Genomic DNA, 26,339 nt, shown 5'->3' on the forward strand with positions numbered 1-26,339 from the left:
CTTACCACACAGCCACACCTAGGGCTTTTTACCTGTACATGTTTCTTCAAATTACATCAAGACCAAGTTTGGTTTTCAGTCTTCCAAGGGGAAGGTAGTAATAAAAAATAAAAAGTACCAGTTGTGGCAGAGTACCGGAGACAGCTGATTGGTTGACAAAATCATGTGACTGCTCCTCACCCTATCATTTTTTTTTTTTTTTGATGTGAGGATTCATCACAACTCATTTCTAAACAGAAACATTTAGCCCCACCTTTGCCTTGAATAAACAAATAAAGAGAAAACAAGAAGTATATAAATAAATAAATAAATAAATTTTAAAAAATTAAAAATAAAGATAAAAAAACATTTTTAAAACATGTTTTATTTATTTATATTTGATGACACCAGTATCTGGGTCCATTTGGTTTTAAAAGTTAGCATGCCATCAAATACAGGTAAAAGTTGTATAGATGTGTGTATGTATATATATATATACATAAATATATATATATATACCTACATAGATATATAACAATTCACCTGCATACATTTGTTATTTTAGATAATTATGAATTAGAATACAAACAATGTCATTGCTTACATTTAGGTTTGAAGGGGTGTGTGTATGCTTGTGTGTAAGTATGGATGGTTGGAAGTGTGTGTGCATGCATATTTGTTGTGTCAGTTAGTCTTTAAGAAAGGATTAAAATGGAAGATGGCTGAATAATAATAATAATAATAATAATAATGATGATTTGTTACAAAATAATAATTGTATAATAATCATTCATAATTAGGAACAGCCGAAGTAAAAAAAAAAATTAAAACAAAAACAAAAAAAAACTACTAGCACTATCGTTCTTTCCAGAAAATTTCAGCGGATAGATGTTAGTAAGATGTTTTGTTTTTCAGAGAATTTGGTTCAGTCACATCAAGTGGTACCTCAGGGGTGTTTAGTGTAGCTTCAGTTTTGACTAACACCCCGTGTTTGATAGATGGAAAGCATACAGAGGAACCACTAGGAATTCTTTTACTGGTTTTAACCTATGGACTATGACCATACTGTAGCTCTGTCATCAAAGCATTTAATAGATCATATCGAGTTCAGTACCTATTTCAGTCTGGTAATCATTTTATCAATATTCATTTGTCAAACTGCTTAGTGTTGTTACAAGACATAAAGAGACAAATATGCCACACTGGTTTCTAGACTGGTGTAAATAGATAGATGCAAGATGTGTGCACACACACACATACACACTTCTGCAGTGCTTGTCTACCAAATTGCACGCAAAATATTTTAAAAGAATTTACCTGAATACATAAAAATATACACTTAGTCTTGCCCTGCCTATAGATCCTCATGGTTGCACAACAGGGCTTCTTTTTGTGGAAAAAAAAAAAAACAGTTTCACAGGTCATTACAGCTCATCAGGAACTACGACTACTAGTAAAATAAATGCAATGAACCTGTAGTCTATTGTAACTTCTATACTTGCATACTAGCCTGAATTTTGACATTGCTGGTTACTGTTTATTTTAACTTTCTACACACACACACACACACACAAAATATGAACATTTTTGTTATAGACCAAAATTTTATATGCTCTAAAATCAATTATATTTTATTTAATCAAATTAAATCAATTGTTTGCAAAACAACAATATTCCTTATACTAAGCAAAGTGCTAAGTCAGCAAATTTTCACCAAAAATTTAAATGCTAGTCTTTATTAAAAAGAGAATCTTGCACAGCCCGAATAGAACTCCTAAGATTTATCAGCAGAACAGAAGCAGCAGTAAGCTATGCTTTGTCCAAAGATAGAATGAAGTAGATAATTCTAACGAGCTGTTAACGATTGGTAAAACTAGTGCGAGTTATTCTTCAAACCCATTTGCAATGAGGAGTAGGAGAGAAACCCACGGTTTCCTCAAGAGTCTATTAACACAGCAAGACTAAATGTATATCTATCAAATGTACTTGTGTATATTTAGTTTTGAAATTATCCACAAGCACTCATATATACATACATACACACACAAGTGTGAGTACTGGCACAGCACAGACAAAAACCCATGCGAAAAAAAAAAAAAAACCTTTTCTTTTGTTTCGCTGGAGTTATGTCCCTTGGTGCCACACTTGACTTTTCTCTCGTCCTATCACAAACCATTCAATATCTTCATAAATTTGTTATATTTAACCTTTAAGACAACAAGCAAAATTGTTCCAGTGTTATAGCAATAGAATGGTGGGTTTCTTACAAGTCGTAAGGTAGCAATCCAACACAATATATGCAAAATAATACACCAGATTTATTTATTTATTTATTATTATTTTTTTTTAAAGTTTAATGAGGATGAATCTCTTATTTGTGAAGAGAAAATAATGTAAGAGGACAGCAACATTGAAGATTAAGATTTAGAAACAAGACAAATTCCAAGATCACCCAGCTCCCTACCCCTCCTCTGCACACAAACATTTGGAAGTTTTTTTGTTTTTTTTTATGAATGCAACTAAAAACAAAATTCTGGGGAAAGATTCGCCAACAGAAAAAAAAAAAAGAAATTTTGGATGTTTTGAATAATAATGATAATAGTCATAAATTTTGACACAAGGCCAGTAATTTCGAGGGAGCCATTGAACCCCAGTAGTCAACTGGTAATTACTTTGGCCCCTCAAATTGATGAATGGCAAAGTCAACCTCAGTGGAATTTGAACTCAGAACAAAGACAAATGAAATGTCATTAAGCATTTTGCCAGCATGCCACTTTAATAAGGATTTCAAATTTTGGCACAAGGCCAGGAATTTGGGGTGGGTGGGATAAGTCAATTACATCAACCCCAGTGCTCAACTGGTTCTTATTTTATTAACCTGGAAAGGTAAAGTCAACCATGGCCGCATTTAGATAATAATAATAATAATAATGGCTTCAAATTTTGGCACAAGGCCAGCAAATTTAGGTGAGAGGGCTAGCCGATTAGATTACCCCAGTATTAGACTGGTACTCATTTCATCAATCCCAAAAGGCAAAATCAACCACAATGCAATTTAAACTTGGAGATTATAAGAAATACCACTAAGCATCTGATTCTTCCAGCTTGCTGCCTTAATACTAGTAAAGAATTGACAAAGAGGAGGGAAAGAAAAGAGAGAATGTTTATACCATTAAAGGAATCAATTTAATAATCATAAGATGGGTTGGGGGAATGTTGCAGATAAAAGAAAATTAGAAAGCAATGACTTAAGCATACATAAATTAAGTTTGTGATTGTTGGTATGGCTGTGAATAGTATAATAACACATCCTTTTGATATATATATATGTATGTGTATATATATATATTTTCATTCAATAAGCAAAAAGCTGATGTAATTTTTAAACTTTTATTAATTTTTCTGGATTTTTTTTACAGAAAGAAAAGAAGCTTTATGTAAAATTTTTGAAGCAAGCAACAATCTTTTTCACATTTTTCCCTTTTTTTTTCTCTTGTATCTCATATATAAACTTCCAAGAGATGACTAGCTACGTATCCCAAGAGTAGCCTGCTCTGAGAGCAGGTAGAGTCAGAGATGACAAGCCAAGTATCCCGTAAATGGCCCACAAGAGCAAGTAGAGTTCGAGAGATAACAAGCCCAGTATCTCAAGTGTGCACCTCCCCACCAAGAGCAGCTAGTGTTAGAGACAATAAGCCAGTTATCTCAAGAGTGGCCCCCAAGAGCAGACAGAATTAATTAGTGTAAAATAAACACCATGAAATATGTAAATAAATGTTGTTTTTTTTCTTCTTTGTTGAGACAATCACATGTGGAAGCAGAAAAGGAAAAAAAAAAAAATGGCACTAAAAGCAAAACTTCTCAGATAAATCATCATATTATGGTTTGGAATAATATGATGGTTTGGAATAAGAAAAAAAAAAAAAGAGAAAGAAATGAGATCGTCTACATTTTGGTTCAAATTCGTTTGAAGTTTGTCTTATAGGAAGAAACAAACACTGGCTGTGTACAGAACATTGCTGGATTTGAGTAGATAAAGTCCAACACTGCCATCTCCTCCAACATTGCCATACATCTGTCTCATACACATGACCCTTAGTAACCCAACATCCCCCTGCCTTTTCTATTTTCAGAATGAAGGAGGTTTTTGTTTTTTTTTATATATATTTTAGTTGTAAAATAAAAGAAAAAGAGTTGTAAAATTAAAGAAAATAAGTTGTATGACAAAAGATCAAATAGTTTTAGCGTGGAAACTTCAGTATTTCTTTTAAATTTGAAGTTAGATTCTGTTTTAATAAAAACTGTGACAAGTAGAATATCTAACAGACACCTATCTTCCATGGACATGGTTGATGGTATTCATCATCCGTGCAGCCACCATGAACAATATCCATTGTCCGCATATCCACTGGGAATGATGTCATTCACACAGCCACCACAAATGATATCCAGTTTCCCAACACACACAGGTTGGTAGACCAACTGCTGCCCTTAGTTTACCATTATCAAAAGGTACCACATAAATAAAAGAAATGGGTCAAATGTAGAAATAAGGGGGCAGGCGAAGCAAAAAAGTGTAAAAAACAAAAAAAACTAATTTTGTGGTTTTCAGTGTTGGAAAGTTAGAGGTAGTGTTGGAACAATAAATTATTCCCATAATAAATGGCAAAACCAGAAATTTAAGTGAAGGAAAAACTCAAATTTTATCGACCTCAGAAGAATGCAAGATAAAGTTGACCTCAGCAGGATATTATGATAGTGTAAAGGAACATTAATTAAATACCACAAAGCATTTTGTTTGCTATTATCATCATCATTATGGTTTCAAATTTTGGTACAATTCCAGGAAGTTTAGGAGAAGCTGGGAGGCAGGGGCGCCGATTACATTGCTCCCCCACTACTTCACTGGTACTTTATTTTATTGACCCCGAAAAGATGAAATGTAAAGTTAACCTGAGTGGTATTTGAACTCAAGTATTTGTAATAATAAGACAATGATGAATAAATATTCCAGTGATTGTTTCAAAGAATTCAACAATGATAGTACTCCCATCTTGGTAATTGTAGCACTAATTAAATGAAGTCTCAGAGCAATTAATGAAGCCGAGAATCAACTTTCCAGAAATGACCCATTATGTAGTGTGTGTGTGTGTATATATATATATATATATATATATATATCTCACATGACCAACCTGACTATCAGATTTTATTACACAATACACTTTGCACTGTTTCAGCATTTAAGTGATGCCACCCCTGTGGCCAGACAACAGGTCAATGCCATACCATCCACCCATCAAAAGGGAGACTGGAGAAATGTGAAGGAAGTGTTTTGCACAAAAAACAACGGTCTGGGAATTGAACCCATGATCTAGCAACCGTGAGTGCAACACCCAAACCACTAGACCATGCACCATTCACTCACACATGCATAGAATATTTAATTCCAGTAGGTATTTAAAAGAAAACACACACACACACAAAGTGTGGATTAAAAACACCCTATTAGAATATCTCCCCCACTTCCCAGCGCTAACTGGGGTTTTACTTAAATTTAGTTAGTCATCACTAATGTACATATGTGACACACAGACATTCATGTATACACACAAACACATGGTTATTTCTGACCAATTTCAAACTGGATTTTCAATTGCACTGAACAGTCTGACAGTCAAAATAGCCCAAAGTTTCCACAAGAACGATGATTCGGCAAGTCTAGCTAACAGCGTGACAGATTGTCTACTCAAGTCCAGCAACTTTTTTTCCATTTTTTTTCCATTTTTTTTTTCCATTATTTTTTTTTTTTTGTTGGAGGGGAGGAATTTCATCTTGTTTATTTGTTTGTTTTATCCACTGCAACTCCAAACCCAAGAAAACCTGGTAAAAAGTTGCAAAAAGAGAACGTTTAATTAAAAAAAAAAAAAAAAAAAAAATTGGATGGTGAAGAAAATTACAATTGAGTTCTTTATAATTGTTGTTTTTAGTGTGTTGTTATATATTTTTTTTTTCCGTCTTTTCTTTGTCCACACCAAATAACAGGCAAACTGTTCAGAAAATAATACACTTCCTCTTCTTTGGTGGCTCTGGAGGTTCCAAGGCAGCAAGGATGGCTTCATCAAACACATTCTTCAACCCTTTCTGATGATGGGGATAAAAAAAGAAAAAGAAATTAAGACATACAGAAAGAGAAGATAAAATAAAATAGTTTAATGTGACCATAGTAAAAATATACTAAACATAAGGTTCAGGTGTGGCTGAGTGGTAAGAAGCTGGCGTCTCAACCACATGGTTCAGTCCCACTGCGTGGCACCTTGGGCAAGTGTCTTCTACTATAGTCTCGGGCTGACCAAAGTCTTGCAAGTGGATTTGGGAGGCAGAAACTGAAAGGAGCCTGTTGTATATGTATGCGTGTGAGTCGCCCATCACTGCTTGACAACTAGTGGTGTGTTTATATCCCTGTAACTTAGCAGTTTGGCAAAAGAGACTGACAGAATAAGTACAAGGCTTCGAAAAATAATAAATCCTGGGCTTGATTTATTTGACTAAAACCCTTCAAGGTGGTGCCCCAGCATGGCCATAGTCTAATGACAGAAACAAAGTAAAAGATGAAAGATAAGAGTATTAATACGACCAATGATTTTCTTTTGTTGTTGTTGTTGTTTAGACAGATTATCTAAATCTTCTTAAATTAACAAGAGATCAGAATATGTTAAACAACCAGCTCAAGTAGCAATCAAACTGTAAACAATGAGGATTGCCCACCCATATCCACACACACACACACATACACACACACAATCGTTCTAACGTCTACTTTTCCATGCTTGCATGGGTCGGACAATATTTGCAGAGGGAAATTTTTCTATGGTCAGAAGCCCCTTCCTGCTGCCAACCCGCACCCATTTGCAAGCAAGGTAATATTTCCCCTGGAGATGTTTCCACGGAACATTGGGGGGAAAAAAAAAAAGGACACTGCCTGTATGACGGTGACACTCGTTTACAACAATCATGCAATGGTGACACAGAAGCACTGATTCACATGCTCGCACATACGATGCCACAAAAAGACATGAAGATTATCCAAAAGAAAGATCTGGAGAAACTAAAGATAACCATCGATAACGCAGAACATCCAGCAGAACACACACACAGAAAAAAAAAAAAGTGGAAGGAAATCGTCCCTGAATAAAGAGTACTTAACCCTTTTGATACTGTACTTATTCTGAGATGCTCTGCATTTCTTTTAATCTATATATATAAAGCTGAAGTTGTCTGTGTGTGGCAGGTTTGGTAGCCTTCAACTAACACTATCTCCTCCGAGACCCTGCGGCGCAAGTTGACCAAAATTGAGAGTATGATAGAAGAAGGCTTGCTCTTCATTCCGTAGAAGATAAAATTCAAATTGGACCATGGTAACACCAAAAATTATTTACATAAAAAAGGTGCTTTTTTTTTCCATGAAAATCCCTATTTTTTACGATTTTTTAACTGCTGTGTCGCCATTTTTCGGTGTATTTCAACCAGAAAAATGTTCACTTAAAGAGAATAACAAGCTACATAATGCAAAATTTTTACTTTGCAAAAATTCCAATTCTAAAGGGTCGAAACAAACCCGAGCAAAGCCGGGTGATACTGCTAGTTAATTCTAAATGTAACAAAGAATTTAGTAAAATAACTTAGTTATCATTAAGCTAGTGTTAGGAACATAAATTGCGACTAAGGTTTGGTGGAAGGTTTTAATTCAAAACTTATGAAAACAAGACATTGGTACTACAGAGCCAGAGGCGGTTTCAGCCAGGTTGGTAAAGAAAAGATTAAGGAAAATGAAGTTAAACCAAAAGGGAACACTTCGAAATTACCCACTGTTTTAAATATTCTTGAAAGTCATCAATATTACATGGCTTGTGTAGTAAGAAGTTTGCTTCTCAACTACATGGTTCTGGGTTCAGTTCCATTGCATGGCACTTTAGGCAAGTGTCTTCTACTACAGTTGTAGGCCAACCAAAGGCTTGTGAGTAGATTTGGTAGATGGAAACTGAAAGAAGCCCATTGTATGTTTTTGTCTTCAACGACCACTTGACAACCGGTGTTGGTGTGTTTATGTCTACATAACTCGGCAAAAATGACTGATAGCATAAGTATCAGGTTCCCAAAAATTCAAGATGGTGCTCCAGCGTGGCCGCAGTCTAATGATTGAAACAAGTAAAAGAGTACACATGATACACATGTATCATTTCCTCTTCATGATTCTTTTACCATTCCCTGTTTGGTCTTTTTGTGTTTTATCCTATAAACCATGCAAATCCATTTGGTTAGCATTGCTGCTCTGTTTCCTTGTTTTTACCCTTTTCTGAGACAGTTCTAGTGCACCTGAGCACTAAACACAATAAACTAAACAACAAAAAGTTTAGTTGGGGGCAGGGTAAGAACCTTTCAACAGTAAGGGACAAACTACTGTGAGGGAAGAGGAACCAATATTTGGTCCCAAATTCTGGCACAAGGCTAGCGAGTTCAGGAGGGGGGATAAGGCAGTTACATCAACCCCAGTGCTCGACTGGTACTTATTTTTATCGACCCTGAAGGGACGAAATGCAGAGCGGACCTCAGTGGAATTTGAAAGCAGAACATTATGACAGACAAACATCAAGACAGACGAAATGCTGCCAAGCATTTTGTCTGACATGCTAATGATTCTTATTTCTTTATTGCCCACAAGGGGCTAAACATAGAGGGGACAAACAAGGACAGACAAAGGGATTAAGTCGATTACATCGACCCCAGTGTGTAACTGGTACTCAATTTATCGACCTCGAAAGGATGAAAGGCAAAGCCGACCTCGATGGAATTTGAACTCAGAACGTAATGGCAGACGAAATACCTATTTCTTTACTACCCACAAGGGGCTAAACACAGAGGGGACAAACAAGGACAGACAAACAGATTAAGTCGATTATATTGACCCCAGTGCGTAACTGGTACTTAATTTATCGACCTCGAAAGGATGAAAGGCAAAGTCGACCTCAGCGGAATTTGAACTCAGAATGTAAGGGCAGACGAAATATTTATTTCTTTACTACCCACAAGGGGCTAAACAAGGACAGACAAACAGATTAAGTCGATTATATCATCCCCAGTGCATAACTGGTACTTATTTAATCGACCCCGAAAGGATGAAAGGCAAAGTCGACCTCGACAGAATTTGAACTCAGAACGTAATGGCAGACGAAATACCGCTTAGCATTTCGCCCAGCGTGCTAACGTTTCTGCCAGCTTGCCACCTTCAAAGGAATCAATATTATAAATCTCTCTCTTACCTGTGTCAGTGCTGAACACTCAACATATTTCACAGCACGTAATTCCTTGGCCAACTTCTCTCCTTGTTCATATGATATTGGCTTCTGTTTGTTCTTTGCCAATCTTTCTATTGTACCGGCATCATCTCTCAAATCAATTTGTGTTCCTACCAGCAGGAACGGTGTTTTCTGGCAATGATGTGTGATTTCTGGAACCCACTGCAAAAGAACATACAGATCTTTTAAGAAAATCTTTTTTACAGAGCAAATCATTAATAATGTGAAGGTGGTGGTGGTGGTGGCGAGTGAGGGTGCAATCTTATCTGAACCTTACAGAGAGGAAGAGAGAGAGACAATAAAGAAAAGATTCCCCATCTGTGTTTTAATTATAGAAAATAACCAAGGCTATGCTGAATATGTAGAATACATACAAACATACAGACATGCATATGCACACACACACACACACACACACACACACACACACACACACACAGTGCTGAATGAAGAACTGCCCTGATAAATCTTTTAAAAGGTGAGAGAGAGAGATGAGATGAGATGAGAGAGATGAGAGAGAGAGATGAGATGAGAGAGATGAAATGAGATAGATGAGATGAGAGAGAGATGAGATGAGAGAGAGAGATGAGAGAGAGAGATGAGAGAGAGAGATGGGAGAGAGAGATGAGAGAGAGAGATGAGATGAGAGAGAGAGATGAGAGAGAGAGAGAGATGAGATGAGAGAGAGATGAGATGAGATGAGATGAGATGAGAGAGAGATGAGATGAGAGATGAGATGAGAGAGAGATGAGATGAGAGATGAGATGAGAGAGAGATGAGATGAGAGAGAGATGAGAGTGAGATGAAAGAGAGAGAGAGAGATGAGAGAGAGAGATGGGATGAGAGAGAGAGAGTGAGATGAGATGAGATGAGAGAGATGAGAGAGGGAGAGAGAGATAGGGAGAGAGAGATTTGTAGTCCACCAAATCAAATAGTTTTAAACCCTTCGAGTTGTACCCTAATATAATTAGCAGTATGCCTCCATCCCCAGGAATTTAGCTGCTGCTGATACTGTCACTATGTCGACTTCACTCAGAAAAACTAAAACATCAGGATGCTTATTTAGTCGAATAAGAGTGGAAATATTCCGGAGTTTAATTGACCTCGTATAATTTGTGTGTGCATGTGTGCACGTGCGAATACATGAATTATGCGTGTATTTTATTACACGATAAACAGGAACATATTCAAATTCATAGGCTCAAGAGTGGCTGTCTGTTAAGTCTACTTCCCAACAACATGGTTCCAGGTTCAGTCCTGCTGTGTGGTACTTGGGCAGTGTCTTGTATTATAGCCCCAAGCCTTGTGAGCAAATTTCACAGACGGAAACTGAAAGAAGCCCATCGTACATATCCGATTGTGGCCGTTGCCATTGCCAGCCTCGCCTGGCCTCCGTGCCTGTGGCATGTAAAAAGCACCATCTGATTGTGTCCGTTTGCCAGCCTCGTCTGGCACCTGTGCTGGTGGCACGTAAAAAGTACCCACTACACTCCCGGAGTGGTTGGCGTTAGGAAGAGCATCGAGCCGTAGAAACATTGCCAAATCAGACTGGGCCTGGTGCAGCCTTCTGGCTTCCCAGACCCCTGCTGAACCGGCCAACCCATGCTAGCATGGAAAGCGGACGCTAAACGATGATGATGATGATATGTATGTGAATAACTGGTGTTGCTTTGCTTATGTCCCTGTAATGTAGCAGCTTGGCAAAAGAGGCCAACAGAAGTTCCAGACTCAAACAAATATTGTACTGGGGTTTATATGTTCAACTAAACTCCTCAAGGCAGTGCCCCAGCATGACTGCAGTCCCGTGCCTGGAACAAGTTAAAAAAAAAAAAAAAAAATCGTTTCTATTACAGGCACAAAGGCAAGGCCTGAAATTCTGGGGAGTGGGGTAGTTAATTACATCAACCCATGTACTTTATTGGTGCCAAAAGGATGAAAAGCAAAGCCAACTTCAGCAGAATTTCTTTTCTACTCCTAGGAACAAGGACTGAAATTTTGGGGAAGGGGGCCAGTCAATTAGATCGAACCCAGTAAGCAACTGGTACTTAATTTATTGACCCTCAAAAGAATGAAAAGCAAAAATCGACCTCGGTGGACAGACAAATTACCGCTAAGTGTTTCTGCTAGCTCATCACCTTACTTTGGTAGAATTTATACGCATCCCCACAGGCTGATAAGCATTTCGTCCTGCATGGTAACGATTTTGCCAGGTTGTCATCTTTAGATAACTTATAATAATGCTATTTAATAGAACAAGTTACTCAGATCTTTTCAGGAATTACAATGCCCATTCCCCTACAGAATTACTGTTTAGCCACGGGTTAGCTCTGGTGGAGTAGATCTATGACCAAACTATTCCTACATGATCATTCCAATTTATACACACATTAAGTGCATCTCAATTGGCCACATGATCAAGAGTTCAAACGCTATTACTACTGCTACTACTATGCTGTGTCTATAAACACAAAACATCTCTATACACTTCCTGCTTGTCTGACTCTTAAGGTCAGATTCTCACCCTCACTTCCTCCTCGTGAGATTGATATTAGGACGGAAATAAAAACAAAAAAAAAAAAAAAATTAAAAAGCCAACATGACAAAGTGAGCATTTTAAATAAAATACTGAACCAAACAAAAAACAATAGCTTTGGTAGGACAGACCAAGCATTGTAGTAGATAAGGATGGTGGATTCTTTTAAGGTTTACAATTGGTGGAGTTTACCATATCCGTGATCTACAGATGGCAACACTTGACTTGAAACTGCTCCCACTTTAGGAGAGAGTGGTTTAGTTTTAAACCAATAAATGAAATAATGAGAGAAGGCCTGGCGAACTTGAGTTCGGGCCACTTTAATAGCAGAAAGGTTTTTGAGGGCTGCTTGTATACTGACAGAATTGGAAGCAGTTTGCTTTCTTATGCTATTATCTCGATAATGAATGAATGATCGTGGATTCAACAGGAAATATTATTGCAAAAACAGTAGTATCTTTCTGTTTTAGTTTTCATTACAATTTAAAATTTTTTAAATCTTTGTTTAAATAAACCCATTTCAAGACTTTCTTGAGTCACAAGAAAAAAGTCTGCGGACCGCATGCAGCCTGCAGGCCTTAGGTTGGCCAGCCTTGCTCTACGGACTCACTTGAGCAGCTAGAAATTGCAGCCAAGTCTTCCAAATCACATGCAACTATCTTAATCTCTTAGCATTCTGATTTATTTATGAAATGTCATGCTTATTTATTCATATTGTTTAGAATTAATTGTGGATTATCTTGTAGCATCAAGATTTCAATGGTGTGGCTGTGTACTTTTAGAATGACATTGTAGGATAGGTACGAGGGGTTGGATCTGGTCAGTTTTAACATAAAACAGGTAGAATATTTGGGCCGGATATGGCCAGATTAAATGCTGAAGGGTTAAGGAAGGATGTATTATAGTCCCACATATACAAAAAGATGGGATGGGCATGACTAGAACACTGACTATAAATCCCTATTTATATTAAAATACAGTTCTTTTGTATCTATTTTGAAAATGAGGAATTTAGTAAAACCACTCATTAACTGGTTGTATACTGTCAATCTAACGTGAACGTGACAGTAGGGGATTACACCACCGCTGTTTAGCCCTAGGAAGCATTGACACTTCCTGATGGCTTCGACACATTTTTTCCTGTGTCCTTATATATTTACGAAGGGGAGACAAACAGCCCCAGCAGCCAGGCCTGCATCTAGAGACACGCATGTTTCAGGATCTTTGCCCATCATCGGTCTAGTGTAGCAGACGCCCGCCAGCCGTGGATATCTGTCCCGATTCGCAAATGTATATATCTAATTTTCAGTGAAGTTTATTCACTGATTACCAAAATCAGAAATATTAAATTTCTAAATATCTCATAGAGATATGTACGGTGGTGGGGCGATAGAATGGTTGTATACTGTCAAACTAACGTGGGGGTGTTTGTCTCCCCTTCGTAAATATATAAGGACACAGGAAAAAATGTGTCGAAGCCATCAGGAAGCGTCGATGCTTCCTAGGGCTAAACAGCGGTGGTGTAATCCCCTACTGTCACGTTCACGTTAGATTGACAGTATACAACCATTCTATCGCCCCACCACCGTACATATCTCTATGAGATATTTAGAAATTTAATATTTCTGAACTCATTAACTCTTTAGCATTTAATTCCTTCAACATTTAATTCGGCCATATCTGGTCAAAATATTCTACCTGTTTTATGTTAAAACTGACCAGATCCAATATCTCAGACCTATCTATTCTAAAAACATACGAACATACCATTGAAATATCAAAGCTAGAAGATAATCCAGGATTAATTCAAAACAATGTGAATAAATAAGCAATACATTTGACAAAGTAATCTGAAAGCTAAAGGGTTAAACTGTGGTTAGAGCATCAGGCTCACAATCATAAGGTAGTGAGTTCGATTCCTGGACTGGGCTGTGTGCTGTGCTCTTAAGCAAGACACTTTATTTCATGTTGTTCCAGTTCACTCAGCAGTAGAAATGAGTTACAATGTCACTGGTGCCAAGCTGTATTGGTCCCTTTGCCTTTCCCTTGGGCAACATTGGTGGCATCGGAAAGGGAAGCTGGTATGCATGGGTGCCTGCTGGCCTTCCATAAACAACCTTGCCCAGACTTGTGCCTTGGAGGGGAACTTTCTAGGTGCAATCCCATGATCATTTGCAAGTGACAAGGGTCCTTTAGCAACATGGAATTTTGATGGAAGTTTTGAATTTAAATCACTTCAAAACAAGAAGTTTGTATCATCATAGAACCAGTGGTGATATCAACCAGACTGATATCAAAAGGGTTAATCAGGCCTTGTTGACCTGGGGCTAAACAGCAACTCCTTCGAAGATAGACACAACAAAACTGGTGTCCAAGCATGGATACAGTCCACTTGATGAAACTAGACTCTTGATGACCACCTCCAATAGAAATATGAGTTTCCATTCAATTGCCATTAATGTTATGTACACCAGGAACTGTTGTTTGCTCCACATAAATAAGAGGGGAGGGAGACTGGATCAAAATGTTAAAAGTGGAACACTTCCTCTACATTAGGATATGTGATAAAATCTTTAAAAAAGCAGTAAAAGCTCAAAATGTTGTCGTTGCTAAGTTTCTGCCATTACTGCAGGCTAACATTATCAGTGATAAATTTAACCGACGTCCTTGAATGTAGATCTGTATCTATGGTGCTGAAATTAGCCTAGTTTCCAGTTGCATCCACTTCAGCGGGTGTATTTTTAAACCAGGATGTCTAGTTTAATCCTTTCGTGATCATATTTCTAATGAAACACACGGTCTCAGCATTTCAATTTTGAAAAATATCGAGAATTTAGAGATTTTACAGAAACAAATGTTTTTTTGGGGGGGTGGGGGGTCTTCATTAAACTTATGTTTGGAACATAACAAAATGGTTCAAACAATGAATTATGATGGAAGGTTTTTGAGTTAGGGTTGGGATGGAAGATTTTAGGTTGTGATAGAAGGTTTTAAGTTTTAAGGCGTATGTCAAGGTGCATGGCCCAGTGGTTAGAGTGTCAGGCTCACAATCATGAAGTAGGGAGTTCAATTCCTGGACCAGGCTGCATGTTGTGTCCTTGAGCAAGACACTTTATTTCACATTGCTCTAGTTTATTGAGCTGTAGAAATGAGTTGTGATGTCACTGGTGCCAAGCTGTATCAGCCTTTCCCCTAGGTTTCATCAGTGGCATGGAGTGGGAAGACAGGTATGCAAGAGCAACTGTTGGTCTTTCATAAACGACCCATGTCCACACTTGTGCCTTGGAAGCTAAATTTCTAGGTGCAACGCCATGGTCATTCATGACTGAAGTGGGGTCTTTAACCCTTTAGCATTCAGATCATTCTCTCAAATGTAATGCTCATTGGCTCACATTGTTTTGGATTAATCATGTATTATCTTGTAGCTTGGAAATTTCCATGATGTAATTCTTTATTTTTAGAATGACATTGTAGGGTAGGTGTGAGAGGCTGAAATCCAGCCACTTGGAATGTAAAACATGTAGACTATTTGGTTCAGATATGGCCAGTTCAAATAGTAATGGATTAAAACAAATTTTCTATCAAAGAATGAGAAGCAGTCTCAGGTGGTTTGGATCCAAAACGGATAAGTATCAGAAGAACTACATTTGTTCCCATCATCTCTATTTGAATAGGGGTCAGGCTTTTCTTGGGCCATGTCTATCAGTGGTACAGAGACCTAATAGTAATACTGCATTTAGAGAAGAAGAAAAAATGATACCCACAAGTTTTTAATAACACAAAGGTCAATGTTTCAACAACAACAGTATTAAAGACCACTTCTATTGTAATCACTATTTTAAATGAAATTTAAGCATTATGAAATATTTTACAACTACTTTACAGGGTGGTTCAGAAATGCTTTACAATACATTTTTCCTAAATGAAAGACCTAATATTTTAAGCTCTTCTACTTCAATACAGTCCAGTGTCATTAACTACAACTACTACTACTATTGTTTTACTTTGAGTAACTTCCTACTAATTCATCACCAAAATTTCCACAGGCGTAGGAGTGGCTGTGTGGTAAGTAGCTTGCTTACGAACCACATGGTTCCGGGTTCAGTTCCAGTGCGTGGCACCTTGGGCAAGTGTCTTCTACTATAGCCTCGGGCTGACCAAAGCCTTGTGAGTGGATTTGGTAGACGGAAACTGAAAGAAGCCCGTCGTATATATGTATACATATATGTGTGTGTTTATGTGTTGGGTTTGTCCCCCGCCCCCTTCGCTTGACAACCGATGCTGGCATGTTTACGTCCCCGTAATTTAGTGGTTCGGCAAAAGAGAACCAATAGAATAAGTACTGGGCTTACAAAGAATAAGTCCTGGGGTCGATTTCCTCAACTAAAGGCGGTGCTCCAGCATGGCCACAGTCAAATGACTGAAATGAGTAAATGAGTATACAATTTGGGTGTGTGGCCCACTAACATTCAAGTCATCACACAGCACAGTTATCTTTCTTGGATGAGTCAGATGACACACCACTACGCCATGAGGAACTGATGCGCTGAAGTGAATTACTGATTCTTAAAAAAATATAATCGAAGGCTTCACAAATCTGAATTAATTTTTAACCAACTTGTGAGACATTATTACTTTGTACACAACTATGATTAACATCTTTAGCATTCCGATTATTCTGTCAAATGTAATGCTTATTTATTCACGTTGTTTTAAATTAATTATGCATTCTCTCATGGTTTTGAGGTTTTAATGAGGTCATTGTTTATTTTTAGAATGACATTGTAGGATAGGTGAGAGACCAAATCCTGTTAGTTTGAACATAAAACAGAATATTTGGGTGGGATATGGCCACTTTAACCCTTTAGCATTCAGATTACTACCAAATGTAATGCTTATTTATTCACATTGTTTTGAATTAATCATGTATTATCTTGTAGCTTTAAGATTTTGATGAGTTAACTTAATATTTAGAATGAAATTGTAGTGTTAGTAGTGTAAGATCCAGCCAGTTTGAGCATAAAACAGGCAGAATATTTTGGCTGGATACGGGCAGATTTAAATGCTAAAGGATGAATAAAATAAAGTAAGCAACCTTTTTCTATGTTTTTTTCTTAGCTTAATTGTAACACCCCTTTGACATCAACATACCTGAGACCATCACTGATTCAATGATGCAAACCTGTTTTAAAATTATCTAAACTAAAACCTATCAAAATTTTATGCCAATTTATGCTCCAAACACCAGCTTAATAATGACAAAATTATTTAATTAAATTCTTCATTATTTTCAAAATGAATTACGATAAAGTTATTGTATTTCAACAGAAATATGGTAGTGAAAGGATTATATTTCTTGTAGACCTTGCATGTGAGATGCACCATCATCATTTAGCGTCTGTTTTCCATGCTAGCATGGGTTGGACGGTTTAACTGGGGTCTGTGAAGCCGGAAGGCTTCATCAGGCCCAGTTAGATTTGGCAGTGTTTCTACGGCTGGATGCCCTTCCTAACGCCAACCACTCCGTGAGTGTAGTGGGTGCTTTTTACGTGCCACCTGCACAGGTGCCAGACAGAGCTGGCAGACGGCCACGAACGGATGGTGTTTTTACGTGCCACCGGCACGGGGGCCAGGCGAGGCTGGCAACGGACACGAACGGATGGTGCTTCCCACAAAATAAAAAAAAATAAAAAAATTGAGAACCACTGCTCCAGGCATAGAGCTAATTCATTTGGGCTCAACTAATCTGTCTTGGGTTTGTCTCATACTTCCAAGTTGCAGCCATAAAACACTGTTTTTTTGCAGTCCTTGTCCCGTATACTCTGTATGGAAATAGCAGGAACAGCCCTGTTACCAAATAGAAGACATTCTCGAAATTTCTTGAGTCTCCTCAAACCTTAAACAATTAGGCCATCACCAGCTCCACCCCTCAGAGTTAACCGTGTCATCTGAGAAGTAACAGTATTCAATCTTTGGTTGCTCTATGCTGATACAAACAGAGCATACGACACACCCAAAATTCATTTCCCCACAGTTTATTGTTTGTACATGCATTAGTTGAGACGTCTCGATCACAAGCCTCTCTTCTTTCATATCAATGAAGGCTATTTCTTAGAAAACCCCGACTCTCATCCTAGCCCAAACTTTCATGCTAGACATCAGAAGCCCTAATCCAAATCAAAGTGAAAGAAACACCAATCTATGCAACTAGGATGAGGATCCTGCCACACAAACTACTAGTGCCCTCCATACAGTATATAATAGCAACAGAGACAGTATTAATACCAGGAGGTAATATCTACTCCCATTTCAATGGGGATGTTCTATTAGAATTACAGTAGTATAGTTGGGGGTAAAGGGTAAAGACCCCCTTCAGTCATGAATGACCAGGGGATTGCACCTAGAAAGTTCGCCTCCAAGGCACAAGTCTGGACAAAGTTGTTTATGGAAGACCAGCAGTCATCCGTACACACCAGCCTTCCCTCTCCACGCCACTGATGTTATTCAAGAGAAAAGCAAAAGGGGCCGATACAGCTTGGCACCAGTGACGTTGCAATTCATTTCTACAGCAGAGTGAACTGGAGCAATGTGAAAATAAGTGTCTTGCTCAAGAACACAACATAGCCTAATCTACTCCCATTTCAATGGGGATGTTCGATTAGAATTACAGTAGTATAGTTTGTTCTAATCAAACATCCACGTTAGGTTGGGGGTAAAGGGTAAAGACCCCCTTCAGTCATGAATGACCAGGGGATTGCACCTAGAAAGTTCACCTCCAAGGCACAAGTGTGGACAAAGTTGTTTATGGAAGACCAGCAGTCATCCGTACATACCAGCCTCCTCTTCTCTCCATGCCACTGATGTTATTCAAGAGAAAAGCAAAAGGGGCCGATACAGCTTGGCACCAGTGACGTCGCAACTCATTTCTACAGCTGAGTGAACTGGAGCAATGTGAAATGAAGTGTCTTGCTCAAGAACACAACACAGCCTGGTCTGGAAATCAAACTCACTAGCCACTGAGCCATGTGCCTTCACTAGAGGCATAACTAGACAAATTACATATTTATAGCTTTCCTAGCAAATCTTAACCCTTCAGCATTCAAATTATTTTCAAAGCTTCAAGATTACAATGATACGAGGTTATATTTTTGGGATAATACTGTAGGGTAGGTGTGAGAGGCAAAACCTAGCAGTTTGGACACAAAACAAGTATAATATTTGGGCCAGATATTGTCGGTTTAAATGCAAAAGCATTAAGCGTTCTTTTATTATCATTATTAATTCCCTCCGCCTTAGCGAAGGTGGAGGTATTGTTTTCAGTCGCATTTGTTTGTTTATCCATGGATAAGATATCAAGAACTGCTGGATGGAGTCGGATGAATTTTTTAGGGATGTTTGGCCCTATGACTGGTACAAACTGATTAGATTTTGGGATCAATCCAGTACCGGACAAGGATTCTGGATTATTTGTTATATTTACTTTACTCGATTACAATCTTACGTTAACTTTCAAGTCTTTCTCAATTATCTCCCTTTAGGCTGTAACTATTTTGAATGCAGAATTTGTTAACTAAGGATAAACTACAGCCACCTTCACATTCCACGACTACCATTGGGATCAATCAGGTACTGGACTCATGAGCTAAAAGTCACACTAATTTTCAAAAACTGTTGTTTATGAAGTAGACATCAAGTAGGACTTACCTTTTCTCTGACGTTTTCAAATGAAGATGGCGACACTACAGAAAAACAAACCAAAAAGACATCTGTCTGGGGGTAGCTGAGGGGTCTTAGCCTATCGTAGTCTTCCTGACCAGCAGTATCAAACAATCCTAAAGTGTATGGCTCACCTCCAATCATTACTGTTACTGCATAGTTATCAAAAACCTAGAGAAAAGGGAAAAAACAAAACAAAAACATAATTAAAGTTAATTAACATAGTTAAGTGTTCAATATGAATGTAATTATATTAGTTTAAGTGTTTCTATAGAACAGACCGGGCGTTGTGAGTGTTTATTGAGCGAAAGCACCTAAAGCTCCACGAGGCTCTGGCAGGGGATGGTGGTGATCCCTGCTGTACTCTTTCACCACAACTTTCTCTCACTCTTACTTCTTGTTTCTGTTGTACCTGTATTTCAAAGGGCCGGCCTTGTCACTCTCTGTGTCACGCTGAATATCCCCGAGAACTACGTTAAGGGTACACGTGTCTGTGGAGTGCTCAGCCACTTACACGTTAATTTCACGAGTAGGCTGTTCCATTGATTCAGATCAACCGGAACCCTCGTCGTCGTAACCGATGGAGTGCTTCCATTTTCCATAGAGCAGAACTCTCACCATTCAGATTTCCAACCAAATAGTCCAAAACCATGTTTTTCATGTCACAGAAATGAAATATTAAGGGGGGGAGGGGGAATCATAATGCATGTGGTAGCTCAATGTTCTGGCCATTATTAACTCCTTAGCATTCAAATTACTTGGTCAAATGTAATGCTTATTCATTCATTTTGTTTTAAATTAATCATAATCATGAATTATTTCGTAGCTTTTGAGATTTCAATCCCATCATTGCATATTTTTAAAATGACATTATAGGCACACTTTCTAATGATGATGATGAAGAATCAGTCATATAGAAAGTGACAAGGACCATCAAGAAACTTCAAATACTCAACATTTTAAATGACTTGTTCTAAGTGACCATCACTAGGGACCTGAACTTCTAAACAAAGTCTTTTGGAATAGCTAGCCTACAATGATAGGCGTATGCCTGTGCATAAGAGTAACCTTAAAGAGAATGAATGATAGGTTGAGAAAAATTTATCAATCTGACAGAACCCTCCCCACACATACACCTATCCTGCCACTGATATCTATCAAACTTAGCATGAGGAAGCATTATGGATGAAATTTGATAAAAGGAAGCAGTGTAAAAGCCAACCAAATGGAATGCATCTGCTCTCGGATAATAGGCTTAATTTATTTAGTTTAACATTTCCACCTGTCTCTTCCCTTTGAGTACCTTAAGCAGAGCCTATTGCAAATATCTGAACCAGGCCTTTGGTCTCAGGTTAACAAAATATCTTCATGCACAGTTTTTAACTTGTATCAACCCTTGTGTCATGGGTTTTTTTTCTCTTCCCACCAATCTTCAAACCCTGAGAACCACTCAGTGTGTTTGATTTAGATATTAACCTTAGCTTTTTCTAGCAGAGGGCATTTTGGGGCATGTCTTTAGACGATGGAGTTTGAATGATTGGGACTTAATTGAAAGGAAACATTAACTAACGCACATCAATCCTAACTATTGTTATTTTTCATTTAACAAGAATTATTGCACATCTTAACTATAAGCAGCATGTAGATGAGACCTTTATGTTTTACACAACAAACAAGAATAAATTGTCTTCAGATTCTTCTTTCTATATTTGCAGTCTTTCACTCAAAATGTCTCCACAGAGTTCTCAGTCTTGAATGGAAATTTAACCAATGTTTCAATTGTAAGCCAATGTTTATTAATACCTTTTAGTTTTGTTCTTTAGTCTCTGAATACTGAAACAACCATTATAAAGGGTCCCTTGGGACATCTTGCAACAGAAGCAGCACTGACTTTAATTTTACCTTCAACAAAATTTATTCTGTTCAGAACTTGTCGGTTCCCATCACCTCCACTGATACCATACTTGCTACCAGTTCCATCAACACACAGGAAATTCTGTGAAATATCACAGCTAAATTTACCCCAGTCTGTTCTTCAGAGTCAGAAAGGAAATAAAAATCACTCATTTAGCTGGTAGAATTGGTGATAATGTTTAGCCTGCTGAGGATTCTTTAGAATTTAACAGGAACCCCACCAACTTGAAAGAAATTCCCATGTTGACTTTAACTAAAAAGTGATACAGAACATGAACTTGTGTACTTTTTGCTACAGTGGTAGTACAACAATTGACTAAAAATACTTTGAATTAACTGGATAGAGGAAATTGCACAGGCACATACATAATATATTGGTCTTTGATCCATCAATTCCATGCACAATATACTGTCTTTGATCCACCAAAAATACGCATGATAAATTCTCTCTGACATACAAAATAGATTATCGATAAATAACCAAATATATTCTCTTTGATCCGTGAATAGCATATACAATAGATTCTCTTTGATCCTTAATGGTTAGGTAGAAGATAAATTTAAAGCGATCAAAAACCATTTAAACCTCCAGTTTTATATCTTAGATTTCATCATCATCATCATCATCGTTTAACATCCGCTTTCCATGCTAGCATGGGTAGGACGAATGACTGAGGGCTGGCGAACCAGATGGCTGCACCAGGCTTCAATCTTGATCTGACAGAGTTTCTACAGCTGGATGCCCTTCCTAACGCCAACCACTCTGAGAGTGTAGTGGGTGCTTTTACGTGCCACCGGCACGAGGACCAGTCAGGCGGTATTGGTAACGACTTAATGTTTGTCAATAGAGAGGTGGGGAGGTATGTGTGTACTTATAAATTTAAGTATACTTTGTAAATACCTCCTTTGAGTAAAACCACCAATAGAAGAGAATATGACGCACCCTCAAAATAAGGGTAGATGAACATTGCAAAGCTGTGATACGAGGAGATATTGATAAATCGGGTATAGCTGATCATGTATGGAAAAATGGAGACCACTTCCCCCAGTGGGATGAAGTTAAAATAATAGACAGAGAACACCAATGGAAAATACGAAAACTAAAAGAAGCAGCACATATGCTAGGATACAACAACCTCCTAAGCAGACTGAGTGCAGATATGAACAGCATATCGGAACCGGTATTAAGGAAGGATAGGCACACAACCTACATGACTTTGCAATAAGAAATTTGATTCTCAATCCCACTGTCCCAGGTTAAGTTCCACTACATGGTACGTTGGGCAAGTATCTTCTACTTTAACTCTGAGCTGACCAAAGGCTTGAGTGGACTTGGGAACTAAAAGGTGTGTGTGCTTGCTCCTCATCAGTGCTGGTTTTGTTTACATCCCTATAACTTAGTGCTTCAGCAAAGAAAATAAATAAATAAAAAAAACCAATAGAATAAGTACCAGATTAAAAAAAATATTTAGTACTAGGGTCAATTTGTTTGGCTAAAACCTTCAAAGCAGTGCTCCAGCACGGCCACAGTCAGTGAAATCAGTAAAACACACACACTACTGTGGTCAATACAACTGACTTATACTTGGGAAATTTAGTGTCCATCTAAGATAAATCAATATTGAATTATTCATAAAGGTGGTGAGTTGGCAGAAACGTTAGCACACCTGGTGAAATGCTAAGTGATATTTCGTCTGTCTTTACATTCAGACTTCAAATTCCACTGAGGTTGACTTTGCCTTTCATCCTTTCAGGGTCGATAAATTAAGTACCAGCTGTGTACTGGGGTAGATCTAACAAAGTCAGAAAACAACTGGGGTAGATCTAACAAAGTCAGAAAACAACACAGCTCCCATGACTTTCGGAAACATTTCTTCACGCTCAGAGTTGCTGAAGCATGGAATAAACTGCCTGCGTCAGTTGTTGACTGCCATGACACTGCATCCTTTAAGGCCCTCATGCTTTCCGAAATCCGTCGAAACTACACCTGATTATATATGCACTTTAGATGAGTTGTAGTGCACCTGAGCACTGTACACAATGTTTATTATTATTATTATTATTTTAAACTACCTCAACTCCCCCGAAATTTTGAGCCTTGTACTTAGAGTAGAAAAGAATATTGAATTATTCATAATATCAAATGGCCTAGATATTTTAATAGCCATAGGAAAAGTTTTTTTCTTTTGCGACATAAAACTTTTATTCTGTAGCTGGCTCAGCCGCTACCCACAATACTGTAACAGGATTTGGGGCAAACTACAATCACTTCATTGCTTTCCATCTTTCTAATGTAATGGAAATCAATCACCACTGTCACCTTGCTTTACGGTAACACAAAGCAAGGACAGCTATGCAGAGACCTTCAGTAAATAGCAGAGTTAAACTTAATTCAGACAGAAAACATAAGTTCTGTATTAAACCATATCCCAGATATATATGGATCATGCCTCACCTGTAGTTCACTATAAATCAAAAATGGGTAAGTATTAACCCATTAGCATTCAGATTCCTCTGTCGAATGTAATGCTTATTATGATCACACTGCTTTGAATTAATGTTGTATTCTCTCTTGGCTTTGGGGTTTCATTGATTATGCTTACGTTTAGAATGACCAACCAAAGCCTTCTGAGAGGATTTGGTAGATGGAAACTGAAAGAAGCCTGTCATACACACACACACACACGTGTGTGTGATTCTTTGTGTCTGTGTGTCCCCTATCTTCATTTGACAACTGGTGCTGGTGTGTTTACGTTCCCATGACATAGTGGTTCGGCAAAAGAGATCGATAGAATAAGTACTGGGCTTAAATAAAACAAGTCCTGGGGGTTGATTTGTTCAACTAAAACCCATCAAGGCAGTGCCCCAGTATGGCCAGTCATGAAAAACAAGTAAAAAAAAAAAGTATTTTAAATGTCATACAACTAAATAGAAAAGGGTTAGCACTGTATACAATAATTTCATTTTTATTATTTTAAAATAAAAATAGTTCTTTCTTAGAGTTTAAGATAGATATGGAAGTGGGGTAGGGACAAGAAGTTGAACTAATTTTGTTTTGGGCTTGTGGTTAAGAAAGCTAGCTCATTTTGCAACCTTCAGGTTCAGTCCCAACCTTCAGGCTTCAGGTTCAGTCCCACTGCAAAGCACTTTGGGCAAGTGTCTTCTACTACTCTGGGCTGACCAAAGTCTTGTGAATGAACCTGGTAGACAGGAATTCCATGCACATGTGTGCATGCGTACGTGTGTGCACACGCGCACGCTCTAGCATTTTGGTCTTCTCACCATACACCACCAGACAACCAGTATTGGTTTGTTTACACCCCAGTAGCATAGTAGTTCAACAAAAGAGGTTGATAAAATAACTATCAGAACCCCCCCCCCCCACAAACTAAATACTGGGGTTGGTTGGCTAAACCCTTCAGAGTGGTTGGTGCTTCAGCATGACAACAGTCCAATTACTGAAACCAGGTAGGGAAAAAAAAAAAAAAGATCCAAGAATTATAACTGTTGTAAATGCCTGTAAACAGAAATGACACCAAAAATATCTAAACTTCCATACTGCAATATTTCAATACCCTAACTACAAACCAACGAGAGAGCCTTTTCTGGGAGAGCAAACCTCCCCTTAAATCACGTACTACAGTCTCAAGTTACTGGATGCTAGAGTCTTCTCTAGTTTTACTTAAAAAATTTTTTTAAATTAGAGTGCTCGTGGGGCTGGGATAGCTTCGATTATAGGTCAATTCTCCAATGGATGACCAAAGGCTTAAACAACAGACCAACTCCCAAAAGAAATATCTTATGCAGATATGTTTATAAGGTTACTAAGAGGAGATACACACACACATGCATTGCCTGCTAAACGTATGTGAACCTCCTCCCTCATAAAATGCTTCATTTATAAATAATACAAGTTGAATTATTCTGAATTATAGAGATACTGACTCTAGTTGGCCTATGAGGGAAGTATTTCAGAAAAGATATTTTATAAGAGACAAGCTCGCTTTAACAGACAGACTGACTATGTATCTGTCTGTCCTGCTTTTAAAGCAAGGGTGTGAAGACTGACAGCGACTGCTACTACTTATAAATGGGGTAACTAACTACCAGCACAACTAGGTTAGTCTGATATTAAGTAGTTTTTCAGTTCTCCTGGGAGGACAGCATTCAACAGTCAATTAAGACTTTTTCTTTTTTCTTTCCCTTTCAGTAGAAAACTTATATTAAGTTAATTGATAGACATTCCTGAGTTACTAGTCAACATCAATAACATTACTATTAAATACTATAAGAGATGGCCTGGTTTTTCTTTAGTCAACATCTCACTCAAGTGAAGACAGATTGACTGTGGGTGAGTGTGCGAATATTAAAGTAAGCCATTTTAATAACTACACTCAAGTTTAAAAATAGAGAGAGCTTTTTCTAGCTGTTTAGATCAGGGATAGATTAAGTAAACTAAAATACAATCTAGCTGGGACCATCCCTTCTTTTTAGGAACATCTACAACTACAGTGTCCAATGTGTCCTTTATTTAAAATGGTAGGTTCTGATTTGAGGAAGAATTGGTTGCTATTTCTAGTTGGTTGAGCGACTATTTCGAGTAGAAGATCCCTTGTTGGTTTGAATTTTCAAAGTTTGTTGTACATATGTATTAAGGGATTTTGTCATTAATTAAAACTGGAAATTAGAAACGATTGAATAAAAAAAGTAAAATAAAATCAAATTTCCATATTTGTAGGACAGATGGAAAATATGAGGCATTTGCCAGTAACCAGAAACTCAAATACTGAAGTTTGAGAAAGAGAGAGATTATTCTTTTAAGTAACAACTGATGCATTTTT

The 26,339-nt window shown here is 37.8% G+C and overlaps 1 protein-coding gene across 1 annotated transcript in view; it reads right to left on the minus strand.

Moving 5' to 3' along the window:
* Nucleotides 1-3,355: 3,355 nt before the first annotated feature.
* Nucleotides 3,356-26,339, minus strand: part of LOC115224447 (cdc42 homolog) — an 88,865-nt gene continuing 65,881 nt past the window's right edge. Inside the window, exons 3-5 of the mRNA XM_029795349.2 lie at nucleotides 19,573-19,755; nucleotides 9,300-9,497; nucleotides 3,356-6,123 (exon numbers count right to left, since the gene is read on the minus strand). Of these exons, the coding sequence (XP_029651209.1) occupies nucleotides 6,034-6,123; nucleotides 9,300-9,497; nucleotides 19,573-19,755 (471 nt within the window). The 3' untranslated portion in view covers nucleotides 3,356-6,033. The remainder of the gene's footprint in view (nucleotides 6,124-9,299; nucleotides 9,498-19,572; nucleotides 19,756-26,339) is intronic.

The sequence above is a fragment of the Octopus sinensis genome, linkage group LG25 (assembly GCF_006345805.1).
Source record: "Octopus sinensis linkage group LG25, ASM634580v1, whole genome shotgun sequence".
Taxonomy (NCBI): Eukaryota; Metazoa; Mollusca; class Cephalopoda; order Octopoda; family Octopodidae; genus Octopus; species Octopus sinensis.